Here is a 17,621-nt window from a genome sequence, read left to right on the forward strand (position 1 = left end):
CAGGGCCGCCAATCGTAACGACGGTGCTCGGTCGTGGTGGTGGTGAAAGCGATCGGAGAAGCGTACTCTCAAGAGTGTTTCACCTTGCCGTTCAGTTGGCGACCGCCGCCACCACCGACATTGCCACTGATCGCGTACTCGGTCGCGTGCGTCGCCACGTGCTGGATGCCCTTCTCCATGCACGACTGGTAGATCGGTTTCATCGCCTGTAAAGACGTGGTGCAGAGAGAAGGAAAAAAAAAGAAAACACCACACGCATCGCGGTAAATGATGGGTGGTACGGTACTTGGTGGATTAGAATCCGGTGACGATGAGTGGATATTGCGCGCATGCAGTGGGACGTTTTTTTACGGGTGAGAATGAAATGATTACATAGCGCACTTTTGAAACATGGTGAGATTTATCTATATTCAGAGCTGAGCTTAGAACACGTGTTTGTACAGTGAAGGCGTTTATAGCTGATTCTTTGACAAGGTGGTTTACAGGTGAACAAATTCGAGAGCTACCGGGAGGCTTCACCTCAATATACTGAGGACTCTGAGCTCTTCGCACTCTCCGAGCTATTGGCATCAATCCTTCTTAATGAAGGTTTGCATAACAACAATCCTTTATTTCAACGAAAGACTAAGACTTAGATCAACTTAGACAAAAATATATAATATTCGTGGACTCAATGTTCCAAACGTCTTTGAATTATTAAAAACATGAACATATTTCGCTGAACTTTGATTGAAATGCAGTGACCGCCAATAAAATAAGACTATCAGCTATATTCATCAGGCACATCATGTCCATCAGATATAACTGAGATTGTCAAGCCGATGTTCAACGAATCTTCTTAGATTTTTATATTAGATATTATTGGTGGTCACTATACATGAAAGATCATACTTTTTGGAATTGATATTGGTCAAATATCTTCAGAAAAATCGCGAAACAAATATGACAATGTCAATGCATGGAGCTCATACATAAATCCGTCCACAAAAATATTTTTTTTTTCGTTTTAAACCGCATATTATATTAAAATCTCCATACAAATCATACCATTTGACCACCTCATATTAATCATATATTTTTTTCAAGAAGCGCTTCATAAACATTCTATTCTAACCTGTACAAAGTAGCACCACTTAACGCTTGCCAAAGTATTTTAACATAATCGACACAACTTTAAAGATACATTTCAACTCTTACAACCCTCCCTTGCCGTGTGTGTTAACCACCTCCAAGAGTAGACGAAATAATTTCGGACGGACGGAGTGACAGAAAAAAAACCAACACAATAAGAAAGAAAACATCCAAATACACAAGCACATATATACCTACCTACCTCGGAAGAGAATGATTCGTACCCAACCAAAAGGCAAGCAAATGTATGGGGAAGGTTCGAAAAGAAAACGAACAAAAATCTACAACCCCTCTTTCCCGGCGGGTGTGCATGATGGGCGAATAAAAAAGGAATTATCAAATGTTCGAATTTTTTAAAAATATGTTAAAGTGATGCGCCAAATTGTGTTTGATTTTTTTTTAAAACGAAACAAACGAAAAAAAACAAACATAAATCCCCAACTAAAAAAAGAACACAATTGCACAATAAAAACATGGATACAAAGAGAAACAAACAAACAAACAAACAAACAGAGAGAGAGAGGGAGAGAGACAAATCTGTTCGATTTTAGTTTGTCAATTGTGATTGACGTTCTTTGTTTTGCTTGCTTTTACAATTGCATTCGTTAGTTCCTATGTGATTTTCGTTAGAGCTTTGGCTTAACAACTATTCGGACCTGTTGCGCGCCATAAATAACCATTTCGCTTCTTCTTTTACATTAGATTATTTTTTCCCGTTCACCTTCACCTAATAACACATTTTCACTGGATAAGAAGGGAAAAGAACATCTGGATCATCTTGATCGTGTGTCGATCGATCGTTTTCGCTTCTTTTTTTTACGCCAGACAGTGTTAGTTTCTTAGTCCTACGAGCTAGGATTTTGAAGGATTATTGCACAGCATTGGTTCAGAATTCACTCCATAAAGGCGATGGTATAACAAATATTGCTCTAGTATTGTATGTAAACCCACCAACCTACCCACCCACCCGATCATACATCACACACACAAACAAACACACAAACGTCTCTACAGTATGTTCAGCGTACGCATATAGTACACGATCTCGTCCTGGTGCAGGTACAGCAGCGCGCCGACACCGACGATATAAAAGGAATAGCAAAAGTAACTTACATTTTCCCACAGCAAGTTCGCGATCTCGTCTAACCGGACGCCAAAGTCGCTCAGCTCGCCGCTATACCTGTGGTGGTGCAGCAAAAAGAGAGCACGTTTAGTACAAGAAGTCATCGCCGTATCATCATCATCTACCTGATGTAGGCCCAGGTCCCTAGTGTGATCAGCGCAATGCCCATGATGAGGTTGGCAAAGTTGGCAAACGTGTACAGCCCGACCAGCCCGAAGATGCCGCTCATGATGTACATGACCATCGCGATAACGAAGTAAACGGCAGGCGTGCGGGCAGCTTTAAAGATATTCTTGCTCTCGTTATGCGCCCGGAACGTGACGAACGATTCGTCCAGATCTTGTTCGAGCTTTTCGCGATACTTTTCCGAAAACTCTTCGCCGCCCATTTTCCGCTTGGACGAGAACTGAAATTAAAAAAATGCAATACTTAACAAAGTTCAACGCACTTCCCCGGTCTCGCTTTACCTGGTGCAGTGCCTTCTCCTTGATGCGGCTGTGTTCCGAATCGAGATGTGCCGTGCTGAGGTAGGGCTTGGTACCACCGCAAACATCCTCCATGAGCTGTGTGTAGATTTCCTTCGCGGCGGCCACCGCCGTCAAATTGTTCGCTTCTGCCGTTGCCACCAACATGCTTTTCGGTTCGGGCAGCTCATTACCCTTGTAGATTGCCATGTAGGACTTAAAGTACTGCACCAGATCGCGGGCCTTCACACGCTGGCCGTTAATCTCTTTAACGATTAGATTTTCTGGTGCCAGCAGCATTGGGACCAGCTCGCGAAGGCTTTGTTTGAACTCGGGCGTTATATCGGACAGGCGCCCGTCGAAGCTGGGATTGGTGGCCACGGTTAGACCGGGGTGGGGCATTAGAAAGCAGGCAATTTCCGTAAAGCATGATGTGATGTGTCGTCTTAGCGATTGCAGCTCCGGATGCTGCTTGTCCGACACTTCTAGCCGTCGCTGAAGGATCAGCTGACCACCCAACGCACCGTACTCGGCCTCGTACGGGAAGCTCCAGTCGCGCACGAGAAACTGGAGCCGCTGGAACGGCTTCTTGCCCGAGTCAGCCAACGCTAGGCGTCCGTATTCTGTGAAGAGCTGCAAAGGGAAAGCGTAACGTCAGAGTTTGTATTCATCTGATCAGACTTGTTTGCTACACGTACCTGTAGGTGTTGCAGATCATCCTCTTGAATATTCTGTGACAGGTTGTAAATCTGCACGGAGGACAGCATGGTGCTGAGAGCGAAAACCGTTGCACAGTCCCGCACGGTACTCTGGCTGTCGAAGGCGCCTTGTGTGTCCATCAGTATAATTGCCAGCTGAAAGTATGCCAAAACAAAACAAGCCGAACGGGACACAGTTAAGCATCAGCAGCAATTGTTCAACTGTAGATCAAACACCCCGTACCTTCTCGCCATTGGCTCTATTGTGCAGAAATATATCGGACCACATTAGGATGCCCGTTGTGTCACGCTCGCTACCGCCACGCCACGAAAATCCGGACAGTGGTTCACTTTCATCGCCCAACCACTCGAGGACGCTCTGATGATGTACATACTGCAATTAAAAGAAATGGAACATTAATACATTTTTGTCTAAATTCCACCAACAACTTTCACACCCTACCTTAGCGTACATGTAGCGAAGGAAAAAGTCTAGCAGGAAACTTTTGCCCTTTCGGAAGGCTCCAGCCACCGATACCACCACAATAGCGCGATCTTTAATGCTATCCTGCAGTAGAATCTCCGACAGCGCTTCCTCGTTCAGGACGAAGCTGTGATCCTCGCTTGTCTCCACCACCTGTACCGGCCTTGCTTCCATTGTGTGGCCGTTTTTGCTTTTGCACTATTTTCACTACTTCCTCAATATTCGTTGTTCCCCGGAAGAGAAGGATTTTCAATTAATTTCACTATCTAAAGTTTTGTACTAGCAGCCTGGTGATTTTGGTTACACTTTGTCCGTGTTTGTGATTCGTTTTCGGGATGCTTCAAACATTCAAATCGTAATCGTCATTTAGACGGTTATTGCAATTAGAAATTAGGTCGTCTTGCCTCCTGTTTTGGGTAAGAACAGAAACAGAAAGATTATAGTGGCGAGTATAGTAAATAGAGATAACTTAAAGCCAGTGCCGTCAAATCAGATACAGTGATTGCATCGTTAACCATGCAGAACTTCGCCAGCTCCTGCACAAGCTTCCTCTGGAGGACACAACGCGCAATGGTGCAAATGGACAAGGTCAAGAGGAATACGCGTCATGGACGGTAAATTGTTTTCAAGACAGAGTTAAGAAATCAAGCACAGAAACTTTGGTAGAAACACAGCGCCTCTAACGCGTTAGAAGTGGCCCAACATTTATAGCGCAATGATTTCAAGGTCTCTCTCTCTCTCTCTCTCTCTCTGTCTGTACCTCAAAATCTCTCTGGGGTATTTGGTGTGGTTGTGTGGATACATCCAAACCGATCGCGATCAACAACGCCACTGATCAAGGGTTACGCGATACACAGTGGCCGCTACCCGTTGGATGATGATTCGCTTGTTCATTAATACTACTACGGAGACCCAACAAACAACACGCCACGTATTTGTAAAATCGGACACTTTGTATGGTGTTGGATGGAGACGATCGCTGTCAAGATCAATTGCAGTGCACGTTAATTGGTCTAAGGAAACGAAAATGGACAAACCACTTGAACGCTTGATCAACGATCGCCATCATGTTCTCTCCTCGAATGTCTAGAATTGAACGCTTCTCACAAATAAATACACGAGAGCGACTCCCCTTAAAAGGTAACAAATAACGCAACACCGGTTTGTCTTTGTGTAGGGTTTGGCTCCAACTGAATCTTCTATTCGATGACAGCAATCCCTGTTGTCGATGACCCACTTTCTTTGGAAGTTGCTTTCACCTGGACACAACATGAGGCGCAATGAATAAAATCATCTCGGAGATGCAAGTTATTCTAGAACGCGCCGCGTCTAAAGCTGACCATGAAAATGCTACTTTTATCCCAAGAATTCTTCATACCCGGCACCTGTTGACCTTTGCAAAAAATGGATTCTAGGGCCAAGCTGTTGCAGATTGTATGTGTACACCACACAAAACCCCCTTTGGCACATTTGGCAAGCTGTACTTTGTGTACATCGAACAAGTAGCAAAAATCCCGACAGAAAACAAATGATTTAATGAAGGGTGGAAGATGTTAGCGGTCGTGGTTTGGGTTGTTTGGCATGAGCTGACTCTACTCTACTACTCGAGGGCAATAAGGCCATATTTCCGATCTTGTTGCGATGTTGGTGGATATAGCTATTAATAGTGCACGCCAGCATCTTCTCTAGAGATCACAGACGATCTTCCTTGGGACTGGCTAGAGCGGGATAATCTTCAAGAATTTTAGGTTATGTTTAAGTTGTTTTTTTTTTTGTTTTCGCGGTGTGTAAGTGTTTCTGAGCAAACTTCCTGATGTCATGCGCTTTACCATATCTCACGTCAGTTGGGGCCAAGATTTATTCTCTCGTGTCTGTTGCATTACATCACTTGATCGTAATCGGCGTAAATGGCGGCTCCCCTTTTTTCTGTTTGTTTTCCTTTTCGGTTTCGAATCGACTGATGCATCTGATGCATCCAGACGCTTCGGGACTTATAGTAGGAGAGGATAGAATAAAGTATATGGTTTCACTTCTGCTTTTAGCGATATAAATTCCACACTAAATTCACACTATCTCTCCCTCCACAACCGTAAAGGTTACACACACCGCCGTGGTGAGCCGGTTACGTCTTAATCGCCATTTTATGCCTCTGTTGCTTCACTTTCGACATCACTGCTTCGGTGCTACGGCGAGATACAAGGGAATTCGAAGCACGGACAACAAGTTATCGTTGCATTCCGAGGGGAGGTTCAATACATATATGTATAGCATCATATCTTCGATCTCTGATAGTGCACGATCGTCTCTACACAATATACAACCACTGCTCCGTTCGTGTGACTTTAGGCATTAGACAGGCAGGTAGGAGGTAGCGTTTTCGATCGGACCCGATCGTGGCGATGATCATCAATCGTGATTAATAGAGCGTGCACTCAAGAAACCCCCCGTGATTCCACAACACAACCACACTGAAGCATAACTATGCAAAACCCGTCGCCCGTATGTTTAGATCGCTTCTTTGTGCGGGCGCCAAATTAACGCCATTTCACACGCAGAGTCTCCCTCAGCTGCATATGCATACATGCATAAGGCCTCTTTCTTGTGTTTCATTTTCATACAACCTCCTCCTTAAATGAACTGGATGCATTATTTGAAGGTTACCATCGACGCTTTTTGTTCGATTTTTGAGCGATTAAAGACCGCGAAACCGAAACGGAAGATCGCCGGAGATCATCATCACTAATGAAAACATCTCACTTTCGTTTGTCGGCAGCAAAACACACCGAAGACCGTTGAAGAAAATGTAGGGCTTGGGTCCGACTCGGGGCTCGGCTTTTGTGATGCGTGAACTTGGAATTGGATTCCCTCCGTGACTAATTCCTCCATCGTGCGCCCCACAGACATTGACCGATATTGCGCCATTAACACATTGCGTAAATCAGAAAAAAACGGCATTAAAATAAAGCAACATGCAATATGCCGCGGTGTTTGTCTTCGATAGCGCATGCCATGCGGTGTGTTTGTGGGATTAAAATTGTGCAAAACTCGTTCAACTTCCTAAACCAGTGTATGTCCCTTAAAAGCGATCACTCATATTTTTGTGACTTTATTCAATTTGGATCAAACTAGCGTAAATATAAATTTGTTTCTTTTCTTCCGTAGAGGCTGGTTAAAAGCGTTATAAATAAAATTAATTTGATTACGCAGCACACAGGCGTTGTATATAAAGTGGCACAGGCGCAAGAATCTGAACAGCTCGAAAACGATATGATATTGCTGCTGTTGTTGGCTCAAGTCCAATTAACCCTGTGCGCGCCCTCCACAGGTGACGGCGCCACCAGGAAAAGGAAGGACGTCGAGAGGAGGAAGCGTGTATTTGGGGGGAAACAACACACCAGCGCAGAAATAATACACCCGGGCGTGTGTGTGTATTTGCTTGTGGCCTCTTTCCTGGATAGAGCCGAGGCACGCGAGTTTTGTACGCTGTACTTTGATCAGAATCAGCAACTTTGCCGCTACACAACAAAAACGCAAAAATCAGCCTTATAAGCTTGCCGATCGTTTCCTGTTTTCAGTGAATGTTTGTACTTACAGATAGACCTGATAGGGTGTGCCAATCTCGTACAAACTTCAACATCATCTACCTTTGGGGAGGACTAATTCGAAAAGGTTCATATGGAGTCTCAAATGCCTTAAGAACACTAATCCGGGAACAGTTCAGTTGGACCTAATATTCAATATTCTACAAGCAGTTGTCTAGTCCAGTTTAGGGGACCAAAGCTAAGTTGGATCAGGCTATGTAGGGAGCTGGGTGATCATCACCATTATTTCTCTCTTTCAACCACAGTTTTCCGGATAGCTCTTTAGCAGTACTTTTGCTAATTAGTTTTACCACTATTTCGTTGTGTTGTGTGTTCGCTGTTCTAACCAGTTGTTTCGTTCTTTCCCAAAATCATACCATGGCGTCGAGACGGGGGATTCCCGGCTGATAAAACACGCTACACCTGGCCATTTCCACACACCACCAGCACCAGAGCTCGATGGATGGAGCTCTCAATAATTCACAACTGATTTGATGGAGCCACAAAGCTACACAAATAGCTCGGACCGCTCTTCGCTTCTAATGCTCTTTCTTCAAATCATGGAGTCACACGCTTTCTTCGCACTTTTCTGTGGCGCTGAGCAGTCGTGATAACGCTTCAAGGTGTACAATATAGACTTCGAAACAGACGCGCTCTGTTCGGTGTGCGTTATCAATTAGCCGCTACCTTATCGCCACCGTGAATGGCGGCGTTGGATTAATTTATTTCACACCCAAAATGTGCCATCTGGGGTTGAACTCTGGACTATGTGGGGATGGGGTTCAAATCCCTGGATGGAGGGCACAACTTTTGCTGGTTTCACCAAACCCACGTCGTGTCACCCACGCACGCTTTTGCTACATTAAGCCGTGCCTGTTTAGCGTGTTTGTGCTGTTTGCGGTGACTAACTGACTCTCCCTGGTCGGAGGGTTTTCGGGGTCCTATTTTTGGGGTGACTCTCAGACACACACCGAATACCTCACCAAACACGAATCGTGAAAACGGTGAATGACACAATGAGTACCACCTGGCCACAATCCCCCACGAGAGGGACACACGATCGCGCGCGCCACCGACGACCTCACGGAACGTACTGTGAGAGCATCATCACATCGGTCGGTGTCGGTGTGCCATGGTGGATTTTTCGTTTCGTGGCCCGGTTCGTGTTCATGTGTGTGCGTGTTTTGCTTCCTGACGCAAACTGCGTACCGGTTTCGCGGTGTGGAAGCAAGGCAGTGCGTCACGCGTCGTCGATCGTTTGCGGGATATGTGTGTGATCCGCGGGATACATGCTTTGCACAGTTGTGAACGTTGTGGTCCGTGGTGGATTTTTGTTTATCTATATGCATTTAATTCCCAGTGTAAACGTGTGTGAAGATGCGCACGTTTTTCCGACTGGCACGCGAATCCATCCGAGATGCTAATAGGTGCGTCTTTTAGAAGACTTCTACTCCTCACATTCTTTTATCGTGTGTTTGATGTGGGAAGTAACCTAAAATGAGAAGAGTTACATCTTTGGAAATAGAAACTCTCGAAATCCAACAGTTGGCAGTTTGCAAACAAATGAATCGGAGCAATAAATTCAAAGTGGAGCAGCAATTGAACGGAATTCCGAATTCGTTTGCTGGAGCGTGTTGTGTGTGCTTACAGTATTTACTTCCCAAAAAGCGCAATGAGAGTTAATTTTACGCAAATTACCAACAGAGAAGGTGTATGAATGGGGAAAAAAGTAAAGTGGGCAAGGTAGATTGGAAAGTTCTTCTTCCCGAAAGTGTACTTTTACCGAGCGGCCAATCATGGTCGGTTTTATCAACGTTCGATGTGGCTACAGGCCAAAGACAAATGCTGTTTTGCAGCAAGATAAGATGCATTTTTTTTTTGGTGCTGATTTGTTAGCACCACTGACGCAATTCATTAATAGATTGGAAGACAAAGGCCGTGACGTGGAGAAAATCACATTATTTCGTAATCACGTTAATGAGCTTCGTACAAATGTGGTTTGCACTTTTGGCTTTAAAAAATCTCTACCTTCAGTCTGTGCGCCCTTGAATTACTCTCAACTGAATAGGGGTAAGCGAACACGAATCGCGATTAGTTAGTTGAGCCAAACTATTATCCGCAATAAACAGAAAGCTCGTCCAATCAGGTTGGTGTGGTTGGTTAGAGAAAATGGGACATTTCTCCGATGCCAACAACCTCGCTGAAAGAATGGTTACGGAAGGGAAGAAAGTTTCAAAAAGGAGTCGAGAAAAACTAAGACAGAAATGACATTTGGCCAACGGTGTAGAGACGAGGGGAAAGCAAGAACAACGCAACACAAACACGGTCCAACATCGAAACGGATTTTCCCCCTGGCAGGCTTCTCGCTGCCGCGAATCTGAGCCGCAGGGAGTTTGCGCAGTGCCACGAAAACAAATCCTGCCCTTCGGATTCGCTTCCTCCTACTGTGTGTCTCCTGTCTGGGGTTCCCTATTCGGTGCTCTGTTGCATTGCGAAGGATTCGCGCGTCCTTCATGCGCCCAACAAACCTAAAAAAAGGGACAGGACAAAACAAAGAATCCGATGCAAAATTCCAACATCAGGGAGAGCAGCCCTTGGGGCTTCTGTGTATATGTCTCAAGCAAAGCGTGGGGGTGGGATAACGCTTTTATGCGTAGCTCTTTTGTTTTTGGTTGAACTCCAGACAATTTGAGGCGAATTTTCGGTTTGTTATTTTTCGCGTTCGAGAGCCTTTCTGTTTTATTCAGTGCGAGCTGGAGAATCCGTGGTGACTGTGATGCTTTTTTCTGCCCTGTAAATTTTGGTAATTGAAGATTCTGAAGGGTCTCCCGTTTGCAGTGGTTATAGTTTTGCCATGGGAATGCTCCATCAATTCTTCTTGATTCGTCGATGACTTTTGAACAAGATTTGAGCCTTTTTCATAGATATGAAACAATTCGCCGCAGGTGTTTTTGATTAAAACCGGACCATCTTCCACGAACAAACCCGTCCGCCATCATCGCGTTTCTCATTTCCAGCGAGACTGACCACCGTTCATATGCACGTTTGGACAAAAATCTCGCCACACAGCACGAACAAAGCTAATGGTGGTGTGGTTCGCCTTTCACCTTGGCTTGGGGCCAGTGGGGACACAAACAGGAACCCCGCTGGCTGGGTGAAGAAAAGGTGATTGCGTGCAAAAGACACTCCACTTACACACACAAGCACTCGTACATAAGGCTCACTGTTAATGCACTATTTTACAGAGACACTGTGCACTGTGCGTTCACTTGTTCAGGGTCGCCCGTATGCAGAATCACATTTTTCAGTAGCAATCATCAAAACAGACTGATTGTGTGTAGTTTTCCCGATTTTGTGTAATTGAATGCTCTTTGGTTTTGACGATGTGATAATGTACACTTCACACCGACCGACCGTTTCCCCGCAATCCCGATTCATTCACACTACTTAAAATAACAAATAAATTGCATACAAATATTACGCACTTATTTTTCTCTTTTCTGCACAATCCAGATGATGATGATGATGGTGGTGACGACGGGCTTCCCTGTTCATCAACACCACACACAAGTTATGACACGAACTGCAACTCTGTACCGAACCGTGTGCGACCTTTATCGATAGATCAGAAGCTTCCTTACGCTATTTAAAACACGCAACACATTTTACGACACGTAGTTTTTGCCAAATTTCACGACAATGAACAGCACTGCTTCGCGATACGATTGGAAAAGTCGACCCAACACTTGGGCATGTAAACGCTACTGTGTGCTGATGATGATGGGTGATGTTCGAGAATGGATCGAAAATGGACCCGATTCGAACATGGCGGTGACGTTTGCAGCGGCCGTTTATAGGGCGCGGTTGAGCGTTGCTGGTTTTGAATGTTGGTTTGCTTGAATAGAAAACAAGTGGTGTAGTTTTCTTGCTACAGCTGCAAAAATGGTTCAAATTTTTGAAGATAAAAGTTCAAGCTGTTGGTTTTTTCAGCGATAAACATGAAAAAAGGCAAATTTTTAATACGAATGTAGCATTAATCTGAATGCTATTTGTATAAGATCCATTTGTTACAAAATTTAATCTTTGGTAAACATTGTTTTAAAGATTTTGAAATGAAATCAGTAGTCTATTATTCAACGAAAGGAAAATTTTCGAATCCAAATGTGGGAAATAAATTTGAAGAGGCACTTTTTCCACGATAATTTAAAAACTTGATGGAACGAGAACCAAAAAATGATCTAAACCAATTCAATAACGCAAATTTGCTAGGGCAAATTTACTGCATATTCTAATTGTTCCTAATAATAGTGCAAGTTGAAGTAAAAATATTTGAAAAAGTTTTCATGTATTATTTTGGGTTTTCTGATTATTGGTAGTATCTATACTAAAATGTGATCAAATTGCTATTGCAATTTGTATTCAAAATCGATAATCGTTGCGAATAACTCCATCAAATTATGTGCCATAGACAGAATCTCTCATGTCCAACTGAAATGGCGCATTTTAGAATAAGAAATGTACGCCTCACGTTTCATTAAATGGCGTAGTGATTGTGTATATTACATCCACGTGGCTTAAACTTAAAATAATGTCCAAAAGTGTTCCAATTTCAACCAGTTGTCGGGCTGCATTGAATTAAACAATTCATAGAAGAGCGTTGTATTTGGGAAAAAAATAAACGAATTTTCTATAAATTTATTCTTGGAACAATGTGTTCAACAGATTTAGCAGATGGAGATTGTAATTTTACAATGAAAGTTTTTAGGCACTTTTCCTCTCGAATGACACCTTTGCTGTTCTTTATTCACTCCTGTTTTACCATCCTTTTCTCCTACGAAAGCATTTAACACAAATGGTGGATTTATTACCCCAACAGGAACATTTGCTATACACACACCGTTCGATGAAATAGACTTTAAAATGAATTACACGCGCATAAAAAATTACTCACCGAAGTTGTAAGATAAGATAAAGCTTTCGCGGGACAAGTACCACCAAATGGTAAACCACAACGCACACCCGAAGGTTGTTTTAATAGCAGACAGCCGAAGAGAACGTAGAACGGCGACAGTTGGTTACGAGCAATTAATCGATGGGAGTACCCGGTAGTAGTAAAATCTTGCTACAGTCGATTTAATTTTTTACGCACACCCCAGATGCAATTTCTCACCTGAAGGATGTACGATCGATGAGCCAGAAGTCGTTGGAAAATAAAATGGGAGAAAGTTTGCCGGAAATGGTGTCAAAGGAAAGAATCGTCACTGGGTAAAAGTACCTGCCGGAGTAGTACTCCATCGATGGTACACGGCGGGACTTCCGGAGGTTGAAAGTGACAATTACGACCACTAGAGCATGTGAAATAAACTCACCACCTCATCCGGCAGCGTGTTTGCAATCGTTATAAAACGAAATCGACCGCAATGACAAAAACCCGGAACGAAGAAGCGCGGCTAAGTATCATCGCGGCACTACCTTGGGATACGGTGGGTTGTTGGACGTTTTTTTCTTATTATTTGCTGCTGTTGTCATTCGGTATGTTCTCCCCCAACGTCTCAAGATGTCTGCAGTTGATAGCTTTTCTTAGTAGAAAGCAAAGTGTCATTAAAACGTGGCAAGGTTGCAGGTTATCGGCACTGGTGATGCGATGGTGGCCATTTCGGATGCTACGCGGTGGTGGTGGCCTGGGGCAAAAGCGAGGCAAAAAACTGAAGTTAAATATTTCTCGAACGCGCGTTGCACCAGATGTGTCTAACGACGCACTCGTGGCAGCAGGTAATGCATAATGGGGCACCTCACGGGAGCTGTGTTATAGTGCCCGAGTGGCGCCCGTGTGCTGAGTGGCGTTCTATTAAAAAGTCGTTTCCGTGCCAAACCCAGCGATGGTGCCATTGGTGATGCCGTGTGATGCCATTCGGGGACGGTGAAGTGGTCGCACGCTAACGGAAAGAGTAGTCTCCCGCGTACTGGAGTGATATTGTTTTTCATATTCTTTCTGTTGTTGATATCACATAAAATAGTGTAAAGATGTTGATCGATCGGATATGGGTGAAGGAACGATACAGGTTAAGAGTTTCGTGTGCTACAGGAGCAATAAAAATGTCTGCCAAGCACTCTTCTATGCAGGATTGTCGTAGGTTTATTGCATTACGGTGTACAAGCTGTTCTGGGTGCTGGTAGAGATTTGCTTTTCAGGACAATATTGATAATAGTTGTCACTTGTATGTTACAGCAAAGTCGATGGAAAGTCATAAACATTGTTGGTTACATTTACTCAGACAGCATCCAACGTTCTGTGACTTTTGCATTGAGGTGGACTATCCAGAAAATCTAAAAACATTGGAACTTATCTAATTGGCGATTGAAGAAATAAAGGGTATTACCCTAATCCAGCTCCAGAAGACTCCAACAACGCAGAACAGCTGAACTGTTGCTGGTGGAGCAGATATCCTGACGTAAGTCAAATCCGGAAGGATACGATTGTTGGGACACATGAAGAAGAAGCCGGACTCATGCACACCAGCATGGTGCTTGTCAGCGACCCTTTCGAGATGAACCTGTCAGAGATAGGATGGAGCCGGGAGTGGAGGATCGAGTTTCCTGGAAACGGATTGCCAACCATGTCATGTCATTACGACGTTCTCATCCCTGAACAGATGAAGATAAAGAAAATGAAGAAAAGAGCATGGACACATACTAAATTATATGAGTACTACACATGGCAAGGAACGTTACTTTAGTGAGGACTGAGTACGATCAAGATCAGTACGTCTAGGTAAGCCATTGGATGTCTGGCTAGCAGGTCGGTATGCCAAGACGAAGATAAAGGTTATGAGTTCCTTAAACTAACTTGCTGAATCCAACTGTCCGCTCTAATTGGTTTTAGTTTTTTTTATGTTTATTAAAGAAACCCATTGATTCGTTTTTGATTAAGGTTTATGAGTGGTACCCCGTAAGAGCTTTTACTCAACCTTCTTATTAGTTTCTAGGAACTTCGGTCTAGGGCTGTATCCAATGTTTAATAGGTTCACCACGAACGGGTCGCTGACGAGCATTTTCTTGGTGGGGCCTGGAGCCAGTCAGCATGCATGTTCATAATGGCCCTCAACAGCCGTATTTCCCAACTTCCCAACATCCCAGAGAATCTGTATTGTAGCAAGGCCTGTGCGATCTACGGTATCGTAGGCCGCCTTGATGACAATGAACAGGCTATGCACATGAATCTGGCGCTCTAGGAATTTCTGAAGGATCTGCCGAAGAGCAAAGATTTTGTCGATGGTACATTTACCACGCAAAACTGCAGAAAAGTTTTCGAGATAAGATCTTATAGGCTTGGGGCGGCCCGGTGGTGTAGACGACTGCGGCGCCGGTCTTCAAACGGCAGGACCGGGGTTCAAATTCCATCTGGACCGTCCCCCCGTAGTGAGGGCTGACTACAAGGCCAAACCAAGCGATACGGCCAGGCCGTTCTCATAAAAAAAAGATCTTATAGGAACTGTATTGGCTCGGAAGTTATCTCAATCGTTCGGATATTCTTTCTGGTCTCTAATCTTGACTTGGACAAATCATAAACAGGTCGGGTACTCGCCTTTCGCTGCCAGTTCATTCACTCGTAAAACAGAAAAGAAATGAAATTTACAAATAATATTTTTCCGAGAAGAATTCTACTATTGTAGTGTAAGATACTTTTCCTAAAATGCAATGTTCTGAAACCGAAAGAATGGAGATGTTTTGTATATCGGCCGTAACTGACAACATTAACTGACAGTATCTAAGTAGAGTTCTGCTTCAAACAAGTAATACGAGCTAGGGATTCTTTACAGAACATCAAATGCACCATTGGACAGCATTCTAATGATGAGTCACATTTTAAAATCAGAAATCATACACATAAATGAGGCAAATTTCTAACCTACCAAGCCCAACCCTTCAAGACAGACACACCTGTTCCTTTGCTTCTTCACAGAAGTGCATGCCTGCTGCATGCATCTTCCGTTTGAACAGGAATTTATTATACGAATCATTGCACATTCATTGTTTAATATATTGTGCCGAACCGTACACGTTCACACGAAGGTACACAATCATGTGTCGCCCTGTAATCATTGGCTAGCTACTAGGTTAGGTTAGAGCACCTTTTTAGCTGATTGTCAAACCGAGGCACCCTTAGGCACGTTGGTTCCGTGGTAGCCTGGTGTGCGAATTCATCCCATTCTTGGAATCGAAATTGCTGGTCAGCTTTTCATCTAGAACTCACCATTGTTATCTGCATTGGCTGTTGTTCGAAGAAACCGATGCTAAGGGCGACAAGCTTGGCTTGGGCTGTAGGTACAGTCTCACTGCTGTTCTGCAACCCCGTTGCCTCATTGTTTCCTTGGCATGTTACGTGCGAGTGGTGAGAGCATTGGGACGAATACGTTTGATTTGATTTGTACCTTGTATGGCGGAAGGTTGGCAGAACATTCCAGCAAAGCGTACCACACCGTATGCAGGATAATACAGGATAAAAATAAATTTCTCTCCCATTATTTCCCTGGTTTGAGCAGAAGCAGGGAAGCGTTCTGTACTTTCGAGGAAACCTTTTTTTTCCACCCCATTGCGGCCCTTATTTTACCCAGCTAGAAAACACAACACAATGAGGCTGCTTACGAGTGGAATGGCAGGCAACATAGAAGTAACTGAACTTCCACCATTTACCAAAAACACAGAGCGAATGTAGTAATAGGAAGTACCATTCTGATTTCGGGATCGCGCGGGTCATTGTTGGTTTCACATTCTAGGGGCTAGGGAAAAGCTGCTATCGTCGAGTGAGGTGGCACGGTTGCCTTTTTTTCCTACCGCGGGCAGTAGGAAAATGGGGTTGATTTCCCTGGAAAAGGTCATGCAAAGAAAGTGTACGATGCAGGTCACCGTAGTAACGGATGCTGTGCCCCCATTTGGCAACAGGTGAGTACGGGCGTCTTTCGGTACCGTAGCAACAGCTCTAATGGAGCAGCATGATGAAGCGACCACGGAAAGCGGAGGCTGAAGGGGATAAAAGGGTCGAGAGTATAAATATTTTTTCCTCCGCTTGTTGGAGTGGCAGCAGCAGCACAGCTGGTGAAAACGCGAAGAAAATGTAAACATTTTCCTATCTCAGGTTAAGGGGTTTCCTTTCCCATTTTTGCTTGCCAAACAGCAGAAAGAATGAGAGCGATTCTATAAGCCGCATTAGAATGACAGTGCAATGTGCCCTTTGTTCCGATCCCCGGAGCGGGATGTAGGTACAAAATTCCCGCCGGGTTCTGGCAAGCCGATAACAATGCACGACCTGGGGTCTTTGTGCCGAACGTAGGTGTTTTTGTTTATTGAATTTGTGTTCCACTTGTGCCGTGATATGCGCACCGCCCTTACCACGAGGTGCACAGGGAAGGGGAAAACGTGGAAAGCGCTTAATACTTGAAAGACGAGATGACGAGACAATCGTCGAATTGAGTGCCAACGGTTTTCGTAGGGTTGGAGTTTGTTGTATGCTGGCAAAATTTTACAAGCAAATGTGTGCAACAGTGAGAAGCGATCGTAAACCATTTCTGCTCGGTCATAATTTAATATTCTATATGCAGATGCCACGGAATTGCCTGTAATTATGTGCGTAGCATTGTGTGTGGAAACATTTATTCAGATTATTTTAGAATTGGTACTTTAAAATATCGTCTCAAAATTTAACAGCTTTTCTTTAGTTGTGCTGGTTGTAATAAAACGCCTAAAGGTATGCAGGTATGTATGGTAATTTTGAACAAATGTTTTTGAACATATTTCATTTAGCAACTATTTTTGTCTTTAAGGCTTAAAATTACTCTAGCCTTAACGTTTTAATATGTATTAGGTTTTAGAAAATAGAACACATCAAAAGCACGAAGCGAAAATGAAGGGAAATGTAAGATCCAGAGCCATAGAACCTTTGGCACGAAGCGATCGTGATGGCAAATACTAACAGTCTCAGGAAAATGGATCTGAAACATCTGTAAACCCAAGTAGCAAATGATTTATAGAGCAAGCTTGAACCACATGATCAAACAGCAGTCGTCTTGAGTGACACGGCACCAAAGCTGTGGCCGCTAAAGATGCGTTTAAAAGCGTCTTGAGTGATATATCTTCGAATAT

The 17,621-nt window shown here is 43.9% G+C and overlaps 4 protein-coding genes across 7 annotated transcripts in view; 2 read left to right on the plus strand and 2 right to left on the minus strand.

Annotated features, from left to right (window-relative positions):
* LOC126558132 (E3 ubiquitin-protein ligase RING1) overlaps positions 1-17,621 on the plus strand; it is a 470,233-nt gene that overhangs the window by 287,813 nt on the left and 164,799 nt on the right. The gene's annotated exons all lie outside the window — the stretch shown is intronic.
* Positions 1-17,621, plus strand: part of LOC126559169 (MOB kinase activator-like 1) — a 284,421-nt gene that overhangs the window by 192,686 nt on the left and 74,114 nt on the right. The gene's annotated exons all lie outside the window — the stretch shown is intronic.
* Positions 1-17,621, minus strand: part of LOC126557706 (nucleolar protein 56) — a 357,328-nt gene that overhangs the window by 186,574 nt on the left and 153,133 nt on the right. The window lies entirely within an intron of this gene.
* Positions 26-4,111, minus strand: LOC126557677 (atlastin). The gene is made up of 7 exons (XM_050213533.1): positions 3,880-4,111; positions 3,661-3,810; positions 3,417-3,572; positions 2,722-3,351; positions 2,380-2,660; positions 2,245-2,311; positions 26-206 (listed from the first exon to the last, which is right to left on the minus strand). Exons 1-7 carry the CDS (start codon positions 4,072-4,074, stop codon positions 69-71), a joined length of 1,617 nt encoding a protein of 538 aa, XP_050069490.1. The 5' UTR covers positions 4,075-4,111; the 3' UTR covers positions 26-68.

This window comes from Anopheles maculipalpis, chromosome 2RL, assembly GCF_943734695.1.
Source record: "Anopheles maculipalpis chromosome 2RL, idAnoMacuDA_375_x, whole genome shotgun sequence".
Lineage (NCBI taxonomy): Eukaryota > Metazoa > Arthropoda > Insecta > Diptera > Culicidae > Anopheles > Anopheles maculipalpis.

What these genes read in the sequence shown, in the direction of transcription:
- LOC126557677 (XM_050213533.1), bottom strand. Translation starts at nt 4,074, where the DNA reads ATGGAAGCAAGGCCGGTACAGGTGGTGGAGACAAGCGAGGATCACAGC. An exon ending in ATGATCTGCAACACCTACAG is followed by an intron (nt 3,352 to 3,416) that starts GTACGTGTAGCA and finishes TTCCCTTTGCAG; the next exon opens with CTCTTCACAGAATACGGACG. An exon ending in AGGAGAAGGCACTGCACCAG is followed by an intron (nt 2,661 to 2,721) that starts GTAAAGCGAGAC and finishes TTTTAATTTCAG; the next exon opens with TTCTCGTCCAAGCGGAAAAT.